Source organism: Fukomys damarensis, unplaced genomic scaffold, assembly GCF_012274545.1.
Source record: "Fukomys damarensis isolate Sample0158 unplaced genomic scaffold, DMR_v1.0_HiC HiC_scaffold_26, whole genome shotgun sequence".
Classification (NCBI taxonomy): domain Eukaryota; kingdom Metazoa; phylum Chordata; class Mammalia; order Rodentia; family Bathyergidae; genus Fukomys; species Fukomys damarensis.
Genome location: NW_022900938.1, coordinates 7814081 through 7830018, shown reverse-complemented (window position 1 = coordinate 7830018; position 15938 = coordinate 7814081). Strand labels below are relative to the sequence as shown.

At 51.8% G+C, this 15938-nt stretch overlaps 1 protein-coding gene across 1 annotated transcript in view; it reads right to left on the bottom strand.

Annotated features, from left to right (window-relative positions):
• Positions 1-6: 6 nt before the first annotated feature.
• Stat1 (signal transducer and activator of transcription 1) overlaps positions 7-15938 on the bottom strand; it is a 32316-nt gene continuing 16384 nt past the window's right edge. The window contains exons 11-24 of the mRNA XM_010636869.1: positions 15445-15504; positions 13963-13992; positions 13787-13880; positions 13078-13119; positions 12165-12248; positions 11871-11969; positions 10799-10934; positions 9396-9445; positions 8820-8914; positions 7963-8108; positions 6558-6743; positions 5741-5816; positions 4768-4870; positions 7-2172 (exon numbers count right to left, since the gene is read on the bottom strand). Of these exons, the coding sequence (XP_010635171.1) occupies positions 2158-2172; positions 4768-4870; positions 5741-5816; positions 6558-6743; positions 7963-8108; positions 8820-8914; positions 9396-9445; positions 10799-10934; positions 11871-11969; positions 12165-12248; positions 13078-13119; positions 13787-13880; positions 13963-13992; positions 15445-15504 (1216 nt within the window). The 3' untranslated portion in view covers positions 7-2157. The remainder of the gene's footprint in view (positions 2173-4767; positions 4871-5740; positions 5817-6557; positions 6744-7962; positions 8109-8819; positions 8915-9395; positions 9446-10798; positions 10935-11870; positions 11970-12164; positions 12249-13077; positions 13120-13786; positions 13881-13962; positions 13993-15444; positions 15505-15938) is intronic.

The window sequence follows — 15938 nt, the reverse complement described above, 5'->3', positions numbered from 1 at the left end:
TTTTTGCTGTTTCCGCTGGGACAATCAGATGCGACAGAGAACGGCTCTGTTCATTAAGATTCGCCTTCATACAATACTTCATACAAATACATATTTTGCTTGCTTACTGCCATCTCAGGAAATTCGTTGCTTAAAAGCAGTATGATTATCCCAAGTGGTCCACAGGCAGTTTATGTTTCCAACATCCCTTCCCCCTTCTAAGGGAAAAAGCAGCCAGGTTTTAATCAGGACAGTCAGTGAGTGGGCCTGCACCAACGGAAAGGAAAATGGCCTAGAATACCTTCCAAACCTGTCAGTGCAACACAGGGACCAGGCCTTGTCAAAACGCCGACATCTTTCAGCCAGGGTCTGGTCAGGGATTCTTACAGTGGTCAATCACACAAGAACACAAACTGATCTTTCCCATCGGCCTATCTCACCCTGCCACGGTTCTGATTAGCAGCAGGGTAAGTAAGAATGATAATCTTAAAACAAGGACTGTTATGTAAATAAGGTAAATATTAAACCAATTCACAAGGCCAGCAACTTTAAAAATCTTTATACTAAATGCTCAGGAGAGATTAATATTAGAATGTTAATACTTATTAAAAGTAAGCCAGGTCGCTGGTAAAATGAAAGCACACCACATCATTCTCACAGGACAAAATATGGCAAATAGTTAACTCTCAGCAAATAAAAAAGTACTTCTTAAAATGTGGTTTTGTTTCTTATCATTTTCATTTACAAAGTGAACCAAATCCCACCCAGGTTCATGCTGTCTTAGGTAAACACGGAGCCTCAATTTGTGGGCAGACTGTACTGTGCACAGGTAATGTTTATACAGTACGTATGCATCAGTTCAACTTTTAAAGCAGATTTCAAGAAAACTATTCTCCACCAAAGGAAAACAAAGCTTTTCTACAACAGTGCAGCTGGGGGTGACGATGGATCAGCAGAGCCCGCCCTTACCACGGAGCCTCTGGGTATCGGAGCTGAGGAAGGAAATGGGGGAGGGAAAACCACACGCCCATTCAGAAGGGGCCTGAAGGAAGCACAGGACAGATCATGGAGCCATCCAAGGGTACTTGTCAGAAAAACACATTTATCAGTGAAGAATATGCAGTTCTCAGTGCAGGTACATAGGACACAAGTTCATAAGTTACTGGATTCTCACACTGTCTCTGGTTAAGGATTCAAGTTGTCAGTTACCACTTTTCCTGCTCCATTCTCAACTGTACGGCTGAGATTACCAGCTGCTAACAATAAAGACAATCCACTTAAGATATCTGAGTTAAACTTCTGGCTTTATCTACATCTATTAAAAAATTTCAATTAAAAAAAAAAAGATTTTCCTTGAGAGATACGTTGCTAACAGGCTGGCTCTCCTGACAGAAGGCCATAATTTTACTCACTGGTGACCAAGACAAAAGCGGAATACACTTAATATCTTTAATATGATGAGAACTCGCTGCTCATGAATGTGGGAAACATACGAACTTCCTTCTACTGTTATTAGCCAACAGCATTCGCCATACCTAACAGAAAAAGGCAAATTTTCTCAAGACAGAATTTGTCTTCCATTTTCAGTGGCCAGGGTGGAAGATCCAAATAAAAAAAGAGTAGAGCCTGTGCTCTTAGATTCGAGATGGCTACCTTTGATAAGGTGTTAATATACCACATAACTGTACCCAACTTGGCTTTGAACTGTGCCACTGATAAAGCAAAACTTCCAGCCACACATTAAGCAGAGAGACCGCACAGAACTGTCAAGAGCAGAGATTCACCATCCCTCCGTCAGGCTCCATAACCAACCATGTATCCGTCCAACGCCTGTGGCCCTCAGGCACTGACCCTGCACAGCATCTGCAGATGCTGCTAACCTCCTCACCTTTCCCAAAGGACTCTCAATCTACTCGTAGGTGTCAGGGCTCTCTGGGTGTTTTTCATTCGCAAATCCACTGGGGAGAGTGTCTTTCAGTGTCACTGTCGCTAAGCTGCACAAAGTGCTCCAGAATACCACGCTTCTGAGTGAGAGGAATATTCACTTGCAACCACAGGTTGCAATTTGCTGTCTTTGCTTTCATTTCCCTAGAAACAGGACGTGAAGGAACAGAGTAGCATGAGGGAACCGCAGATGGGAAGCAAAAAACGTCGCCAGAGATGAGAACAATTCACGCTCTACACTGCATTCATCTGTGAAAAGATAAAATATGGTCAAGTTCATTGCACTGACCCTGTGACATGCAGATTCACATATTTCACATTACTGTCCGCTCTGGAATGGGGTGGCAGGAAGATACTTCCAACTGCAAGCAGATAACCACCATGGAATTAGAGGGCCCTCGGCACATCGTGTTTCCCTGGACTAATCAAGACCTTTTACATCACCTAAGCTGAGGATTACCGCCCTGTAGCCAGCGGGCTTAGCTCCGTGAACCCATCCAGATGGCAGAGAGCTTTCTGCTGTTTTGCAAGTCTGGGGACAGAGCAGTGTGACAAAACTGCTCATGTAAAACAAGGGAGAAGAAATGCTGAGCTGTATGCCAGAGGGGACAAGGATGAGAGGGAAATGATGATTTTCCCTTAAAGGCCACTCAATAAGAAAAATAAACAATGTAGTTTGGGTCAGAGCCAGAGAAGCAAAATTACTCAGACCTAGGAGTGTGGCCTGGCGCTGCTGTAGTCCAGAGGGAGTTTATTGACCAGAAGTCTGGGCTGAACAAACTCTCAAGTCATGCTGCAAAAAACACTGGTGTCCCGCTCTCTCGAACAACCTCCCCGGCAGCCTGTGGTCCTCTTGCCGCCAAGGCTGATGGCACAGCAGCTCCTGATGCCACCTCCAGACTAGGTGAGAATCACCAGCTCCCAGCAGGTGCTCCCTTCTCTAGCACTGGTCCTAATTCCAGAAGTGGGTGCTGAAGGAAATCACAGAGTTGGGGACACAGCAAACCACGGAGCAGTCAACTCAGCTAACAGACTAATGCAAGCTTTATTTTACCTAACCAGGACAATTCCCATGTTACATCCTCTTTTAGGTCTCTAGCTCTTCTGTGGTTTACCTAGAGGCTCTACAAGTGTGTGTGTGTGTGTGTGTGTGTGTGTGTGTGTGTGTGTGAGAGTGACAGGAGAGAGAGAGACGAAAGGCACAGAGATTTATTTTACAAATGAATGAAATCATTTGGAGTGGAGTGGAAGGGCTACAGGGGACACCAAGGACCACAAACCCACTTCCTGGCCTTGACGTCCAGTATTTAAATTGTTCCCACAGTACCATCCCGAGAGCACACAGAAGGCAGCTCCACTGCGGGGACGGACGGAGGGAGCGAATCCCCCTTCTTTCCTCAAGGTTGCAGGGCGTAACAGTGAGGACAGCCCTGGAACTCTGCCTGCAAATCCCCATCGTGGGCCTCTCGCCCAGAGGCCGCGGTGCCACGCTCCAGTCCTGTCCGGATGGCTCCCCCAGGGCAGTGTGGCTGCCCGGCTGCTTGGGAAGTGCCCCGTCAAGCACGGTGGAGCGGCGGCGGCAGCGGGGATGGGACTTGCTCAAGTTCACTCCGGCTACACCGACACAGCTTATGTTTTCTGAACTGGACTTCACATTTATTCCATGTTTCGTATCAGGCTTATAAAATACTATCACGGCTGGGATGCTATAATACCCAGAAAAAAGGTTGTTTGCCAACAGCTGTCACACTAGCTAAGCATTCTTCGAAGTGACCTTTTTCATCCTCTACAATCAGGAAGATGTAAAAAGAAACTACGATCTCCACAGATTTTAGCCTATACTTCATAAGGTAGGACAAAGGGCGAAAGTCACGCAGGAGAATTCGGATCTGAACAGGTAACACTGAGGCCACACAAATGCAGTCCCTGAGCACACGGGTAATGGCCCTGGGTGTGCGGGGACCTCCTGCCCTTGCGCCCCCTCCCTCCTTCCCTGACTTCCTCGTTCATGACTGAGCGCATGTTTCCAGGCACTGGGTATGAAAAGCCAGTAATGACTCTGAGAGGATTTTTTTCTAAAGCATTAAATAAACTAAAAAAATGAGCTGGAATAGTTCCATGTGGAAAGAGCTTAAAATTAAGTAGCATCAGCAAAAATCCAGCCAACCAAACATAATCTTTAAGAGGAAGGATTTCAGGCTGAAAGGCAAACAGTACTAGTTTGATGTACTGCAAAACATTCCCCCAAAGGAAGCTCTCTCCTTCGCAAACAATCAGGTCCCTATTTCTACCGTGAAACTCGCTGACTCACTGCCTGACCGGGGCATTCTGGACCAGCCTTTGTAGCCCCAGGAGCTGGCAGTCCAAACTTGCTCTCCCAATAAATAAATACATAAATATATATACAAAGCAAGAGAAATCGTTTCACTGCTGCTACCTAAGCATAACTCTCGTTACTACAGTCACCAAGCAGTACTGCCCCAACGTGCAGCTCCTTCCTGTGGATAACGTGCTTACTTAGATACGGTGGTGAGGTAACAGGCAAAGAAAACGTTTTCTGAATGGGAAATAATCCCTTCACACGTGACATTCCACCATGCACTCTGGGTTTATCTGAAGTGTTCCTATATTCTGCAGGGTATCAGGAAACAAAAGTCCTACTGAAGACCAAGGCCACAGAAACACTGCGGGCTCCAACTCGTCCTGGCTCACTGAACAAAGGCACTTTCCACGGCTCTGCCAGAGGCGCCTCCTGGCCCTGGAGCATGTGGGCTGGACACAGGGTCTGCCAGCCTCAGAGGGCACTGGTCACAGAGGGTGGGACGGCCCTGCCCCTGTACTCACCATACTGTCAAATTCCACAGGGCCCATGATCCGGGACACTTCGTCAAACTCCTCGGGAGACATGGGGAGCAGGTTGTCTGTGGTCTGAAGTCTAGAAGGGTGACTGAAACAGGGAGAGAGGGAAACGGGGCGTCACCACTCGTGTCAGGAGAGCAGGGTGCAAATCCAGACACTTATCCTCTCTGGGATTGACCGCTTTGCACTCTTACTTTGGGGAAGTCCACATGCTTAGAAAACACAGCTGCGACAGTGGTTCGTGGGAGGTTAATGTCCCCAGCCCGGCCCCTTGGGAGTGTGCGGGACACTAAGTGTGCACAGCAAGAGCCAGACGGACCTGCACACTTCTGCCTGGGAATGAGAGCGTGCGCAGCGCCAGCCTGGGATGAGGCGTCTCCTGGCTCCCTGGATAGAGAGCCACCGAGAAGCCGGGGAATCCCTCATCCCTACCTTGAGGTCTGTGTGCAGACAAAGCGGATCCACAGAGGGTTTTTACATGAAGGCTACATCCATTCACCCCAAGACAGTGCTGCGGGCCAAATAACTGACAAGGACTTCCCAAAACTCTTTCTGCCTTTTACAAAATGAAACAACAAAATCAAAGCAAGTGGAGAAAATGGATCTCAGTCATTATTTGGCCTTTCTTCAATTGAAAAGAACTACTTTCCCACTGAGAAACAGTTTATTTTATTTGTACTTTTTCCAAGTTTCAGTTTGGGGAGAAGTTATATACCTTACAATACAACTTTAGCTTTTTGTTGTGTTTTGCGTTTTGCTTTTTAAAGGCAGTGAAATGCTGGTAGGCAAAGACACCAGGATCCTAACTGGGCTCTTTCCAGGAAGTCCAACCGTGAGAGCGAGCGAGAGCGGTTACAATGGAAAAGCAAAATGCAAAGCAGAATACAGTCAAGAGGCCCCAGCCAGGTGGGAGGCTGGCTCGAGCTTCTGAATATGCCACTCTTCTGCGCTCACTTACACTTCAGACACAGAAATCAACTCAGTCTTGATGTAGCCGGTTCCTTTTGGGCCGTCCAGCTCCATGGGCTCCGGTGCTGGAAGAAAGCACAGAGCACACATTTCATCAGCAGAAACCACAAGTGGCGGAACCATGCATCTACCGAGTCCTGCACCTCTGAAGAGGTTCTGGCCCCGCCGAGATTCCTGTGGGAGCGCTGAGTGACTAGGAGAGGGAGGGTGACCGGCTGCAGCCGGGGAGGGCTCGGGTGGATCGAGCAGGCGCAGGGCACACACGAAGCGCGCTCTGGGGCGGCTAAGGGGACAGAGCGGGCCGAGGGTGTCTACCCACCGGGGTGGCCATCCTCACAGTGGGCTCTCTGCCCGTGAAGAGTAACCAGCGCTGGCACTGCTGTGTCCCAGGGGTGATGGCTGAGCTTTTTCAAATGCAACTCAGGGACGAGCCAGAAGCGGGAGCCTCGAATCCTAAGACAAGGCTCCCCTCGTAATGGTGACTAATGACAGCAGGACCTAACCGGGACGGGCTCCCTTCTTCTGGACCGGCTTCCTCAGTTTCAATGTGAGCTGGCTGGCAGACACTGGGCGGCCGTGGTTTCCAGCCTTTACCCACCTCATGGGGAAAGTGGTAATGTAACACGACCTGAGACGGACTGCCCACACTCGACGTATGAACTAGGTAGGCTTCTTTTCTTATGCGCTACGTCAGCCTAAATAACGCCTTTGATTCCAGCGGCACTGAGCCCCGGTGGGAAAGCACGTGGTGAGTTGGCAAAAGCCCGGTGGACCCGCAGCTGAGGACCCGTCTCCACCACACTCACCCTCTTTCGGCCTGGAGTAGTACTTTCCAAACGCGTGGTCTTTGTCAATGTTTGGGTACAGATACTTGAGGGGGTTCTCTGGAATATTCTCCGCAGCCATGACTTTGTAATTGCGGATGATGTCGGGGAAAGTGACGGCAGAGAGCTCCTTCTTGGTGTAGGGTTCAACTGCATGGAACTCAGGTTCTGCAAAGAGGAGAGCTTAGTGAGTCCCAGGACCCCAGGGAGTCACGAGAGACAGGAGGACATCTAGGAGTTACCAGGCCCACGGTGGACTGCTTTACTTCTAATTTGAATGAAGCCTGTCTTAAAAAGAGGAAAAGCAAAGGAGCCTTTCTCTCAGGAACAATGCATTTGTCACTGTTTACTGAGATTTACAGATCTGGCCAAAAGTAGTTTGATAAATCCCTTGGAGCATCTGCATCTCCAACAAAATGCTGCCCACAGTAAATAAACCACGAAGCACCACCAGTCATCTGGACTCAGCGTGCAGACTGAGGGACTGAAAGACAAGCTCGTTTTCTATTTTTCTTTCCATTTTGAAAAATGAAGTTTATTAAAATAAATGACAGTTAAATACAGAAAACAACTTTTTGAAAGCCTCATATCCCACCTTTGCTTCTAACCCTTAATGTCATAAGTTTCAGTTTAATTCCTTCCTGTTTTTATGCCCAGGCCCAGTGCAGAGCTTCTTCTGAATCTGGGGCTTGGGGCTCAGGACACTGCTGACCATGCTGTGCTAATCTCCGCAGCTCACACCCCTGCTCAAACTCTCCTGGCTGCCAAGTGCTTTCCTCCCTTTGCTTTGCTAATCTTCCCCTCAGGAAATGGACCTCCAGGGCAAGGGGAATGACCAGGCTCTGACCCAGCCCTTCTGCTTTTTCATCAGAAGAAAACAAACAGAGCAACAATGTATCTCCAGCCTTCTGTGTCTCCCCACTGAAAACCAAATCAGTTTCTCTTCCAGTCCTCTAAGCAGATTATCAACATCCATGCAAGGGTCTATGGCTTGTTGGAGCACGGACTCGTTAGGTGCTTATGTTGTATTTCTGTGCAACCAAACAGAGAAACCTGCGGCTCCCCTGGGATTGGCCCTGGATGAGGGCACAGGTGGAGAAAACCAACAGGAGCCTCCTTGTGTGTCTGAGCTCCTCTGGGCCCTCTCCCTGAAAGCCCCTCAGGGGTGGGGACCTTTGCTGAGGAAGGGTGATCCCGCCCAGATCTACGCGGACGGACTCCCATCCTGTTCTGCAGAGGACAGGTGGGACGGACAGGAAAGAAGTGGGCCTTGTCTTTTAAAATCACCGTTTCCAGGCAGCGACTTGACTCGCCAGGGCCCTGATGTTTTCCTGACTCCTCCCTGGGCCTCAGTGGGACAAGGATGGGACCTGTGACCACCACTCACCGCCTCCGTTCTGGGAGCGCTCCATCCAGGTGAAAGTGATGGCACCCTCACGGGAGCTCTCACTGAACCGCAGCAGGAAGGTCCCGGGCTGCTGGTCCTTGAGCAGCGCGCGCTCCCGCTCCTTGCTGATGAAACCCATGATGCACCTGTGCGCGGGGACAGACGCAAGCTTTCCATTTCAGGTTCTTGTGCGAACCAGGGGACTGAGCACAGAACTCGGAATGAGGATGTGCAGAAGATGTTACAATATATGTAACCGGCCCTTACAGAAGCCTCTCACTTGTGTGCGCATGTGCTAAAGTACAATGAACACCACCACGAGCACAAGCATGGCGTTCGCAGCATGGCACAGACTCAGGAATCGTGGGCAGGATTTGTGAGCCTTGTGCTGTCATCACCCGATGATTTTACAGGCCAGGAAAAAGCCTGCATTTGTGCATTTCTTATACTGAATCCAGTTTTCATATTCGAGCCCTTCTGGTCAACTTAAAGCCTTTGTTCAGTTGATCTGGAAAATGAGCTAGGCACAATTCCCCAAGCTGAAAGAGCTTTTATTTCTTTTCTAGGGACAATGTAATAGGTGCACAAGATATTTTTGTTGAATGAATGAGTGGCACCCAGAGTATTTTTTAAAGTTCAGCTTTAGAAATACACGTATGCATATATAAGAAAGTGTAAGTTCAATCTGATGTGGTTCCTCTGCCACGGAACCCTGACGGCCCGCACATGTGCACCTCTGGGAAAGGACACAACCCATCGAACAATGACACCCACTCATGCTTTGTCTGGTTTGGCAGTGAGGGAGTGGGCACCGAAAATGTTTCAGAAATACAACTGTCAGTGGCTCTTGCTCTTACCCATCATTCCAGAGAGACAGCAGGTGTTTTTTAATGAGTTCTAGGATGCTTTCGATCCAAAGCCAGAAGGAAAAGTTTTTATCATTGATGTTTTCCTGAAAACACCCAAGAGTGAACATCAGAACAGTGACTTCTGGTACCCCTTCTCCCCCGCTGGGTTTTCAATCGCAAAGCACCCGCCGGCTTCACAGACAGAAGCCCCCAGCACAGAGCAGCAGCCTGGACGGGGTCTCCCCAACCCCTGCAGCTGGGCCCTGCTTCCCTCTGCAAACAGGAGCAGTGGCCAGGGACGCTGCAGGGTGACAGAGCGTGGTTCGCACTCACACGGATAGAGCCAAACACTGCTGGGCCAGGAGCTGGGAGGGAAAGAATGTTATCGCCCGGCAAGTGCTTCCTGTGGGCCTCTGGCCAGGAGACCAACTTCTGCATGAAGGAAGAAAACAGCTTGGCCCAGGCCTCCATGGGCGAGAGAGAGATGAGCCAAAGCAAGCAAGCAGGGCGCCGCAGCAGCCGGAGAACGTGGGAGCCCGGTGACAGAGCAAGCAGCACTCAGAGCTCCCACGCCAGGCGACCCACCTTACAAAACCTAGTCCAGGGGATGAGGCCGTCCGGGGCAGCGTTAGGACCTAGGCAGACACAGACGCTTTGTCGGCAACCGGCAGTCACTCTGACGCCCTAGGGGACCGGTAGCTCTTGGATTTGCTCTCAAAGAAAAAGCCTCCCATCCGAGGGAGGAAGGGAGACCCAGCATATGCTGCTGATTTAACAGGGGTCAAATATGCTATGGAAGGACGTGGTTAAAATAGTCTGCAAGGTGTTCGCTGGTTTTATTTCCATGGCCTGAAGGCACGGATGGTGGACCCTGGGCACTGCGGTCGTGAGCTTTTCTAGGGAAAACAGCACTGCAGAGCCACACCATCGGTTCCCTGTAGCTCCTCTCCTGGGGAGAGAGGTGAGATTGCCTCAGCCCTCTCATTACCCTCAGCTGCCCGCTGCCCCTGTCTGGGTGGAACTGGGCCTCCCATGCGTTCTGCAGATGCTGCACTCAGAGCTCCCTGCCCAGCACCCGCACTGTGCAGCCCCCTCTTCTACAGCCTCCACGGACTTTTTCCTGAAGCTCACACGAAGACCAAGATCATGCATAGGTGCTCACCTGACACCTGACTTCACAGTCACACTGCAGCCATTCACTACGTGCGTCCCTCGGGCCTCCGGACAGGCCAGGGCACGGGCAGGCTGCTGCACCCTCACTGAGACAGCCCTGGCACCGCTCTCCCGAGGGAACCCCAAATAGCCACATGGGCCAAGAAGGTCCTATCGGACTTCACGGGCTGGGAAAGGGAGGAAGGGTGTGGGCGCCGCCATACTGAACCGCACAGGAGCCCACCGGCTGTGGAGGACCCACAGTGCCGTGGAGGACCCAGGGTGTGGGAACGCGCAGAAATAAATGTGACAAGAGCCGCCTAGGAAATGATTCCAACTCGCGCATTCACTCAGAGACCTGACTTTGAGACGAGGAGTCCCGAGTCTGTCTGGGTGTCAGACTCATAAACCACGGGCGCTGGCCACGAACAAGGAACGACCTGCTGTGACCTGGACTCTGAGCAAAACGAAAGGTGGCCCTGTGCTGACCGGGACCCACTGGACCAAAAGCCTGGGGTCTGAGAGATGAGGACCCTAAGCCTGCACCTCACCTTTAGGAACTCCCTTCCTCCACAGAAGAATACATTTTATAAAATCCAAGGAACCTCCCCTCAGGGTCGCTTCTCAGACATAGCAGGAAACACCAAGGAACCCTTTCTTGGGTCTGTCTCTTTCCAAAGTGAGGTCTGATTTCCATTTGGCTATGAGAAGTAGCAGCTGGATTTTAATACTCCTCGACCCTCTCCCAAAACAGAATGAACAGGACTGAGCGAGCGAGCAGAGAGGTGGTTCTCGGTTGCGATTTTTCCAGGCACATGAAGTTAGTCAGCTCTTACCAAGAAGCTTCTCGCCCAGCATGCTCAGCTGGTCCCCGTTGAGGCCTCTCTTGGTGACGGAGGAAAACTGCCAACTCAGCACCTCTGAAAGCTGAGCCCACCGTGCACAGGGTGGGTTCAGGAAGAAGGACAGGTTCTGGAGGGAAAACACCCGCACGCCAGGGTCACCAGAGCACTGCCACGGCCCAGATCCGCGTCCACTCAGGTCCACTCTGGGACACACACACACACACACGTTCACAGTTGGGGAAGGGAGTTCTCATTGGTCGCAGATTTGCATCTGCGGATTTGTTCAGATTCATTTGTCACTCCTAAGGCAACAGCGTGGCAACCTGTGGTCACCAACGCTGTGATCTCAGAGGGGGACGAAGGAACAGAGCCACTCAACACTTTGGCCTCTAACTCAGCACCGGGACTCTCATTCCGGCACCGGACTGCACACGAGTGCACTGTGTGCACCTGTCAGACCGACGTTTTCTCAGCCGTGCGCTTCTCTTGGTGATCTCGCTGTGTAAGCTGGTGCCCAGCACAGTGCTGAAGTGCCGTGTGACACTCTGTGCACGAGAGCTGGGTCGTGCCACGCAGAGGTGCGTGCCAGCTATGCTACGTTCAGCCTGAGCGGCCGCGCTGCTGACAGCACGTCAGAGTGAACAGACACCACGCATGTTAGACACATGCACACAAGTTACGTGTGATGGGTGGGCAGACGTGGCCACAGATGCCTGGGACCCTAAGCCTGCATCCCCCACGATGCTGAGGACAGGAGCCCCGGAAGCAGCAGGAGGCAGAAGCCACGCTCCAAGAGTGCAGCGTGCCTTTGAGATGTGACAGTGAAAACAGGAAGAGCAGAGGCCTCTTCTGCAGTGAGATCTGGCTGCACTTCGGCACATGGAGCAGAGCCCTCTCCTCACCCCGGGTGCGCACGTGTGCTGCACTGTCCCAGGGTCACTCCGACCCCACACGAGTCACTTCCCTCTCAACATCTGGACCCCACAGGCTGCTCTGGAGACGCAGCAGCTAGAACAGGGGCCCCCAGCGAATTCCCCGTAGGCGAGCACATGCGTTTCCATACCCTGGGTTCCGCCACCAGCATGTTGTACCACAGGATGGAGGCCCAGCCACTGGGCAGCTGGCTGACATTGGAGATCACCACCACGGGCAAGGAGGTTGTCTGCAAGGTAACAAAGGCCCGAGATCATCTCAACCCGACAAATGTGCACTCTCACAGGTTAGCAGAGGATGGACTGTAATTCTGTATACAGTTTATACTTGAAAAAAGTAACTGAACAAAAACCAGAAAACTGAAAGGCATGTAGTAGTGAGGTGCAAACATAAAGCCTTCTCCTGGGGCCCCTACAAGTCTCACCTCGAGGTCAATGACCAGGCCAGGCTGGCACAGCTGGGTTTCGAAGCTAAGAGAGTGAAGTTCTTCAGTAACGACCAGAGGGCCCTTCGAGAGAAAGAAGAAGAAAAGAATATAAGGATTTATTCACCGATCCTGCAACTTTTAAAGGCGAAATAAAGAAACTTCAGAGATCCTGGACCACACTCCAATATTTAACCGTCGATCCTAGACTCAATTTTTCCAAGCTTCTCAGTGCTCTCCCGGAGGTAAAAACTCTGCAGTTACGGCAAAGATTAGCGATTCAGAGAAAGAAACGCATGTGGGGGAGCAGCAGCTTCAGCAGATCTGCACAAAACCCGCGGCTCCCTGGTGCAGATGCGTTTGGGGTGTGATTATCTAGAGAGTGCACTGCTGGCGTGTCAGAAGTGCTTCCCTTTGGGGAGAAAGGGTGATTTTCAAAGCGCCTTTATGCAAACTGCTTCCCTTAAGTACAACTGGCTTAGAAATAGGCAGGCTAGAACGAGGCTAGACCATGAGGATGCACAGCAGCTACAGAGCAAACCAGGGCTGGGGGCCACCAGGAGGCTGTCCCGTTGTCCCAGCGATGTCAGAAGGACAGCACATGCTGTGTGCAGAGGGAAAACCCCTTCCAAACCCAAACTCTAGCCTGTCTCTGCCCTCAGTGAAATGCATCAACGCCACAGGCAGGAGCACCCGGTCCTCAGCATGTAGCCGCCAATGGGCTCGGCCCCCCGACAGTGACTGTGCCTAGCTAAGTCTGACACTCAACAGCCCCTCCTCCGTGCTGCCCGACACTGGAAAGCAGGCGGCAGAGGTTTTTACCATTATCACCGACCTGGCCCCCTCCCCGCTGGGCCCAAACACTCGGGGGCAGACCCACATGTCTGGAGGCCAGTGACTGAGGGGCCCTCACCTCATTGGTTCTGTTGCCAGCGTTCTTCTGTTCTTTCAGTTGCTGAAAAACAAGAAACCACCTCAATGAACTGCACATTGGCCATCAGCTTGGACTCACTCTTGTCACTCTGGCCACTGACCACTCTCGGACCAGGAAGAGAGGACAAGACCTGGGGGCGGGGCAGAGTGGCCTCCTCTGGGTCCCAACTGAGCACCTGTCACTGCAGCTGGATGGGACGGGCAGTGCAGGGCCTGGAGACCCCAAACACGTGTAGCATGCGACTCCAGGCTCAGGCAGGAGCACCCTCTGGGGACATTGGCCCCAAGCACCTCCGGTAACCTGCAGGCCTCTGAGCTAAACGCAGTAGCAAGGTGCACTGGCTGGAGAGCCGGCCACTGGGACAAGCGGCACACGTGACCTTGCTTCAGGCTCAGCAGTGACGCCCAGCAGCCCAACGCCATGGAGGTGGAAGGAAGCAACCGCCTCTTAGTGCAACCCACAAATCCAGCTGGAAGGAGACAGCGGGAGCAGCAGCCTCGAGTGATCCCCGGGCTCCCCCTGGCGCGCACATTGTGGAGTGGCGCGTGAGCTTAGGCACACACAGGGCCACTGCTGGGCGCCGCCCCGGGGCGGTGACGAGCGGTCACCAGTCAGCCTCGCCCAGTCCCACCCAGCATCTCGAGTCCTGGCAGACCACAGACAGCGCCGCAGGGGCCCGGCCTCCTACCAAGTGTCGGAACTCAGCCGCCAGGCTGCCGTTGGTGGACTCCTCCATGTTCATGACCTTGGTGTGTGTGCCCAAGATGTTGAACTTCCGGAACCTGCACAACCAGACACAATGCTTAAGTGGCTTCAAACTCAGACAGCAAGGTAGCAAAACATGGTGCAGAGCACAACACCTACCCCTTCACTGTGTTTCTCTCATTCACATCCCTGCAGAAACAAAAGGATGGATTTAAAATTTGTAATTAGCTTTAACAGAAACATAAAACACAGGCATGTAAGAGACAAATAAACATTCTACAGTGCTGGTCTGCTGGCCTTTCGTCCACTCCCTCCCTGCCTGTCTCCTACGTTAACCACGCCACATGTCACTGAACAAACCGTCTGGGTCTCAGTTTCCCACCCTGCACCAACCTTCCCTCCAGGACCCCATGAGGTGTGAGCTTCGTGAAGTCCCAGTTTTGTGCGAGGGTCCGCGCACACTGTGCCTCCACAGACGCCAGAGGACCCTCCACAGCGACCCCTCCCGCCCTCACCTTCACTCTAGTGCCACAGTGCTCGAGAGAGCTCTGGAGGAGCCACATTATTTGGGGTCTGAGGCCGAGATCTGGAAGGCCTGCTTTGCACAGACCCAGTGACCGCTGCGGTCTGGCTTTGGCCTGTCCCCTAGAGGTCACGGGCCAGAGGCCTGATGCCTTGGTCCCAGGTGGCCACGCTGAAAGGACAGGCACGTGGCTTAGGTCTGGTGGGGCTGCATGGCCACTCCAGGAGCAGGTTGCTGTGAAGCAAGTCGGGCCTTCCCAGCTGGCTGCTGCCACTCCTGCCCTGTGATCCCCACACTGGGCCCACAGGGCGCCCCCTACAGGATGTGACGCTGCACAATGCTGCCTCCCGATCCCGACCTTCCCAGCACCAAAGACTATGAGTTAACTCCTGTGCTTTATAAACTGCCTAGTTTCAAGTATGTTGTTATAGCAACACCAAAACTAAGCCACATTACAGCCTAGATATAGGTTAGAGATCACTATGAACAGGACGAAGCTACCCTCCTTTTATATCTCAACTGGAAGGGCAGTGTTTTGTGAAGAACAATTGCCACAGGAGGGATCTACTTTTCCATGCAAAAACAAAGAATTTACAGTAAAGGAAGCGTGTGGCAGAAGAAAGACCAGAGCAGGCAGGAACTGAAAAGACAAAGCACAAACAATCTGAAGGAGGGGCTGAGCTAAAGCACAGCATGGCAAATGGGCCCTGTGCCTCTGAGCTCACTCCAGAAACCGCCTGGCAGCTGGCCAGAGCCACACAGCCTGACCCACAGCGCGGCCTTCGGGAGCGGGCCTTCGTGTGCCCAGCCCACTGCGGTCTCCATGCTCGCTCTTTCGCTCATTGTCATCTAAGAAGGCACAAGTCTGGGGTGAGGCCAACGTGCGGGGTGGCAGCCATCAGTTTCTATCTGCAGGTCACTTGAGATGGCCCTGGGGGACCCGAGGAGCAGCCCTGCTCTCTGGCAGCCGGGCGCCCCAGGAAGGCCACGTCCTCCCACCCAGGGCCCGGCGCTGCCGAGCAACCGCAAGTCAGCTCATGGCAGTGAGGGGTCTACATGTGGTGAACAACTAGCATTTGTATGGTACCTTATCTTAGATAATAGTAAAAATGTCTTACTTATCAAATAAGACTTTCACTTTCAAGTTATAATTCAGCTCTTGCAATTTCACCAACAGTCTAGAGAGAAAAAGAAAAATTACTTTTAAAAAAATGATCTACTACAATCTATTTACTATGCCAAGCATCCATCAATGACTGCGTATGGAAACCGTCACCCCTCTAGTTGCTGGTTCTTACAAACAATGAAACCAGCAGGCCGTACATCTGCTTGGCTTTTTCTCAATACATGCACCTGTAGCTTCCGTTCCTAGCTGTGAAACTGCAAGGGCAGAACCACAGCTTAAGGTTCTGGTGAAACTCGGCACTAACTTCTTGTTCCTATCAGAGTCAGCAAGGGTGGCTGTGTCCTATAAAACCTCCCCAACATAAAGTGTTGTCAAAAGTTCTGCTTCTGGCCTCAGATGGGTGGAAAGCAACAAACATTACTTGTTGTAGAACTTATAACTACTTTTCTGTCCTAGTGGGAGACAAGAAAAACCATCCCGCACAAC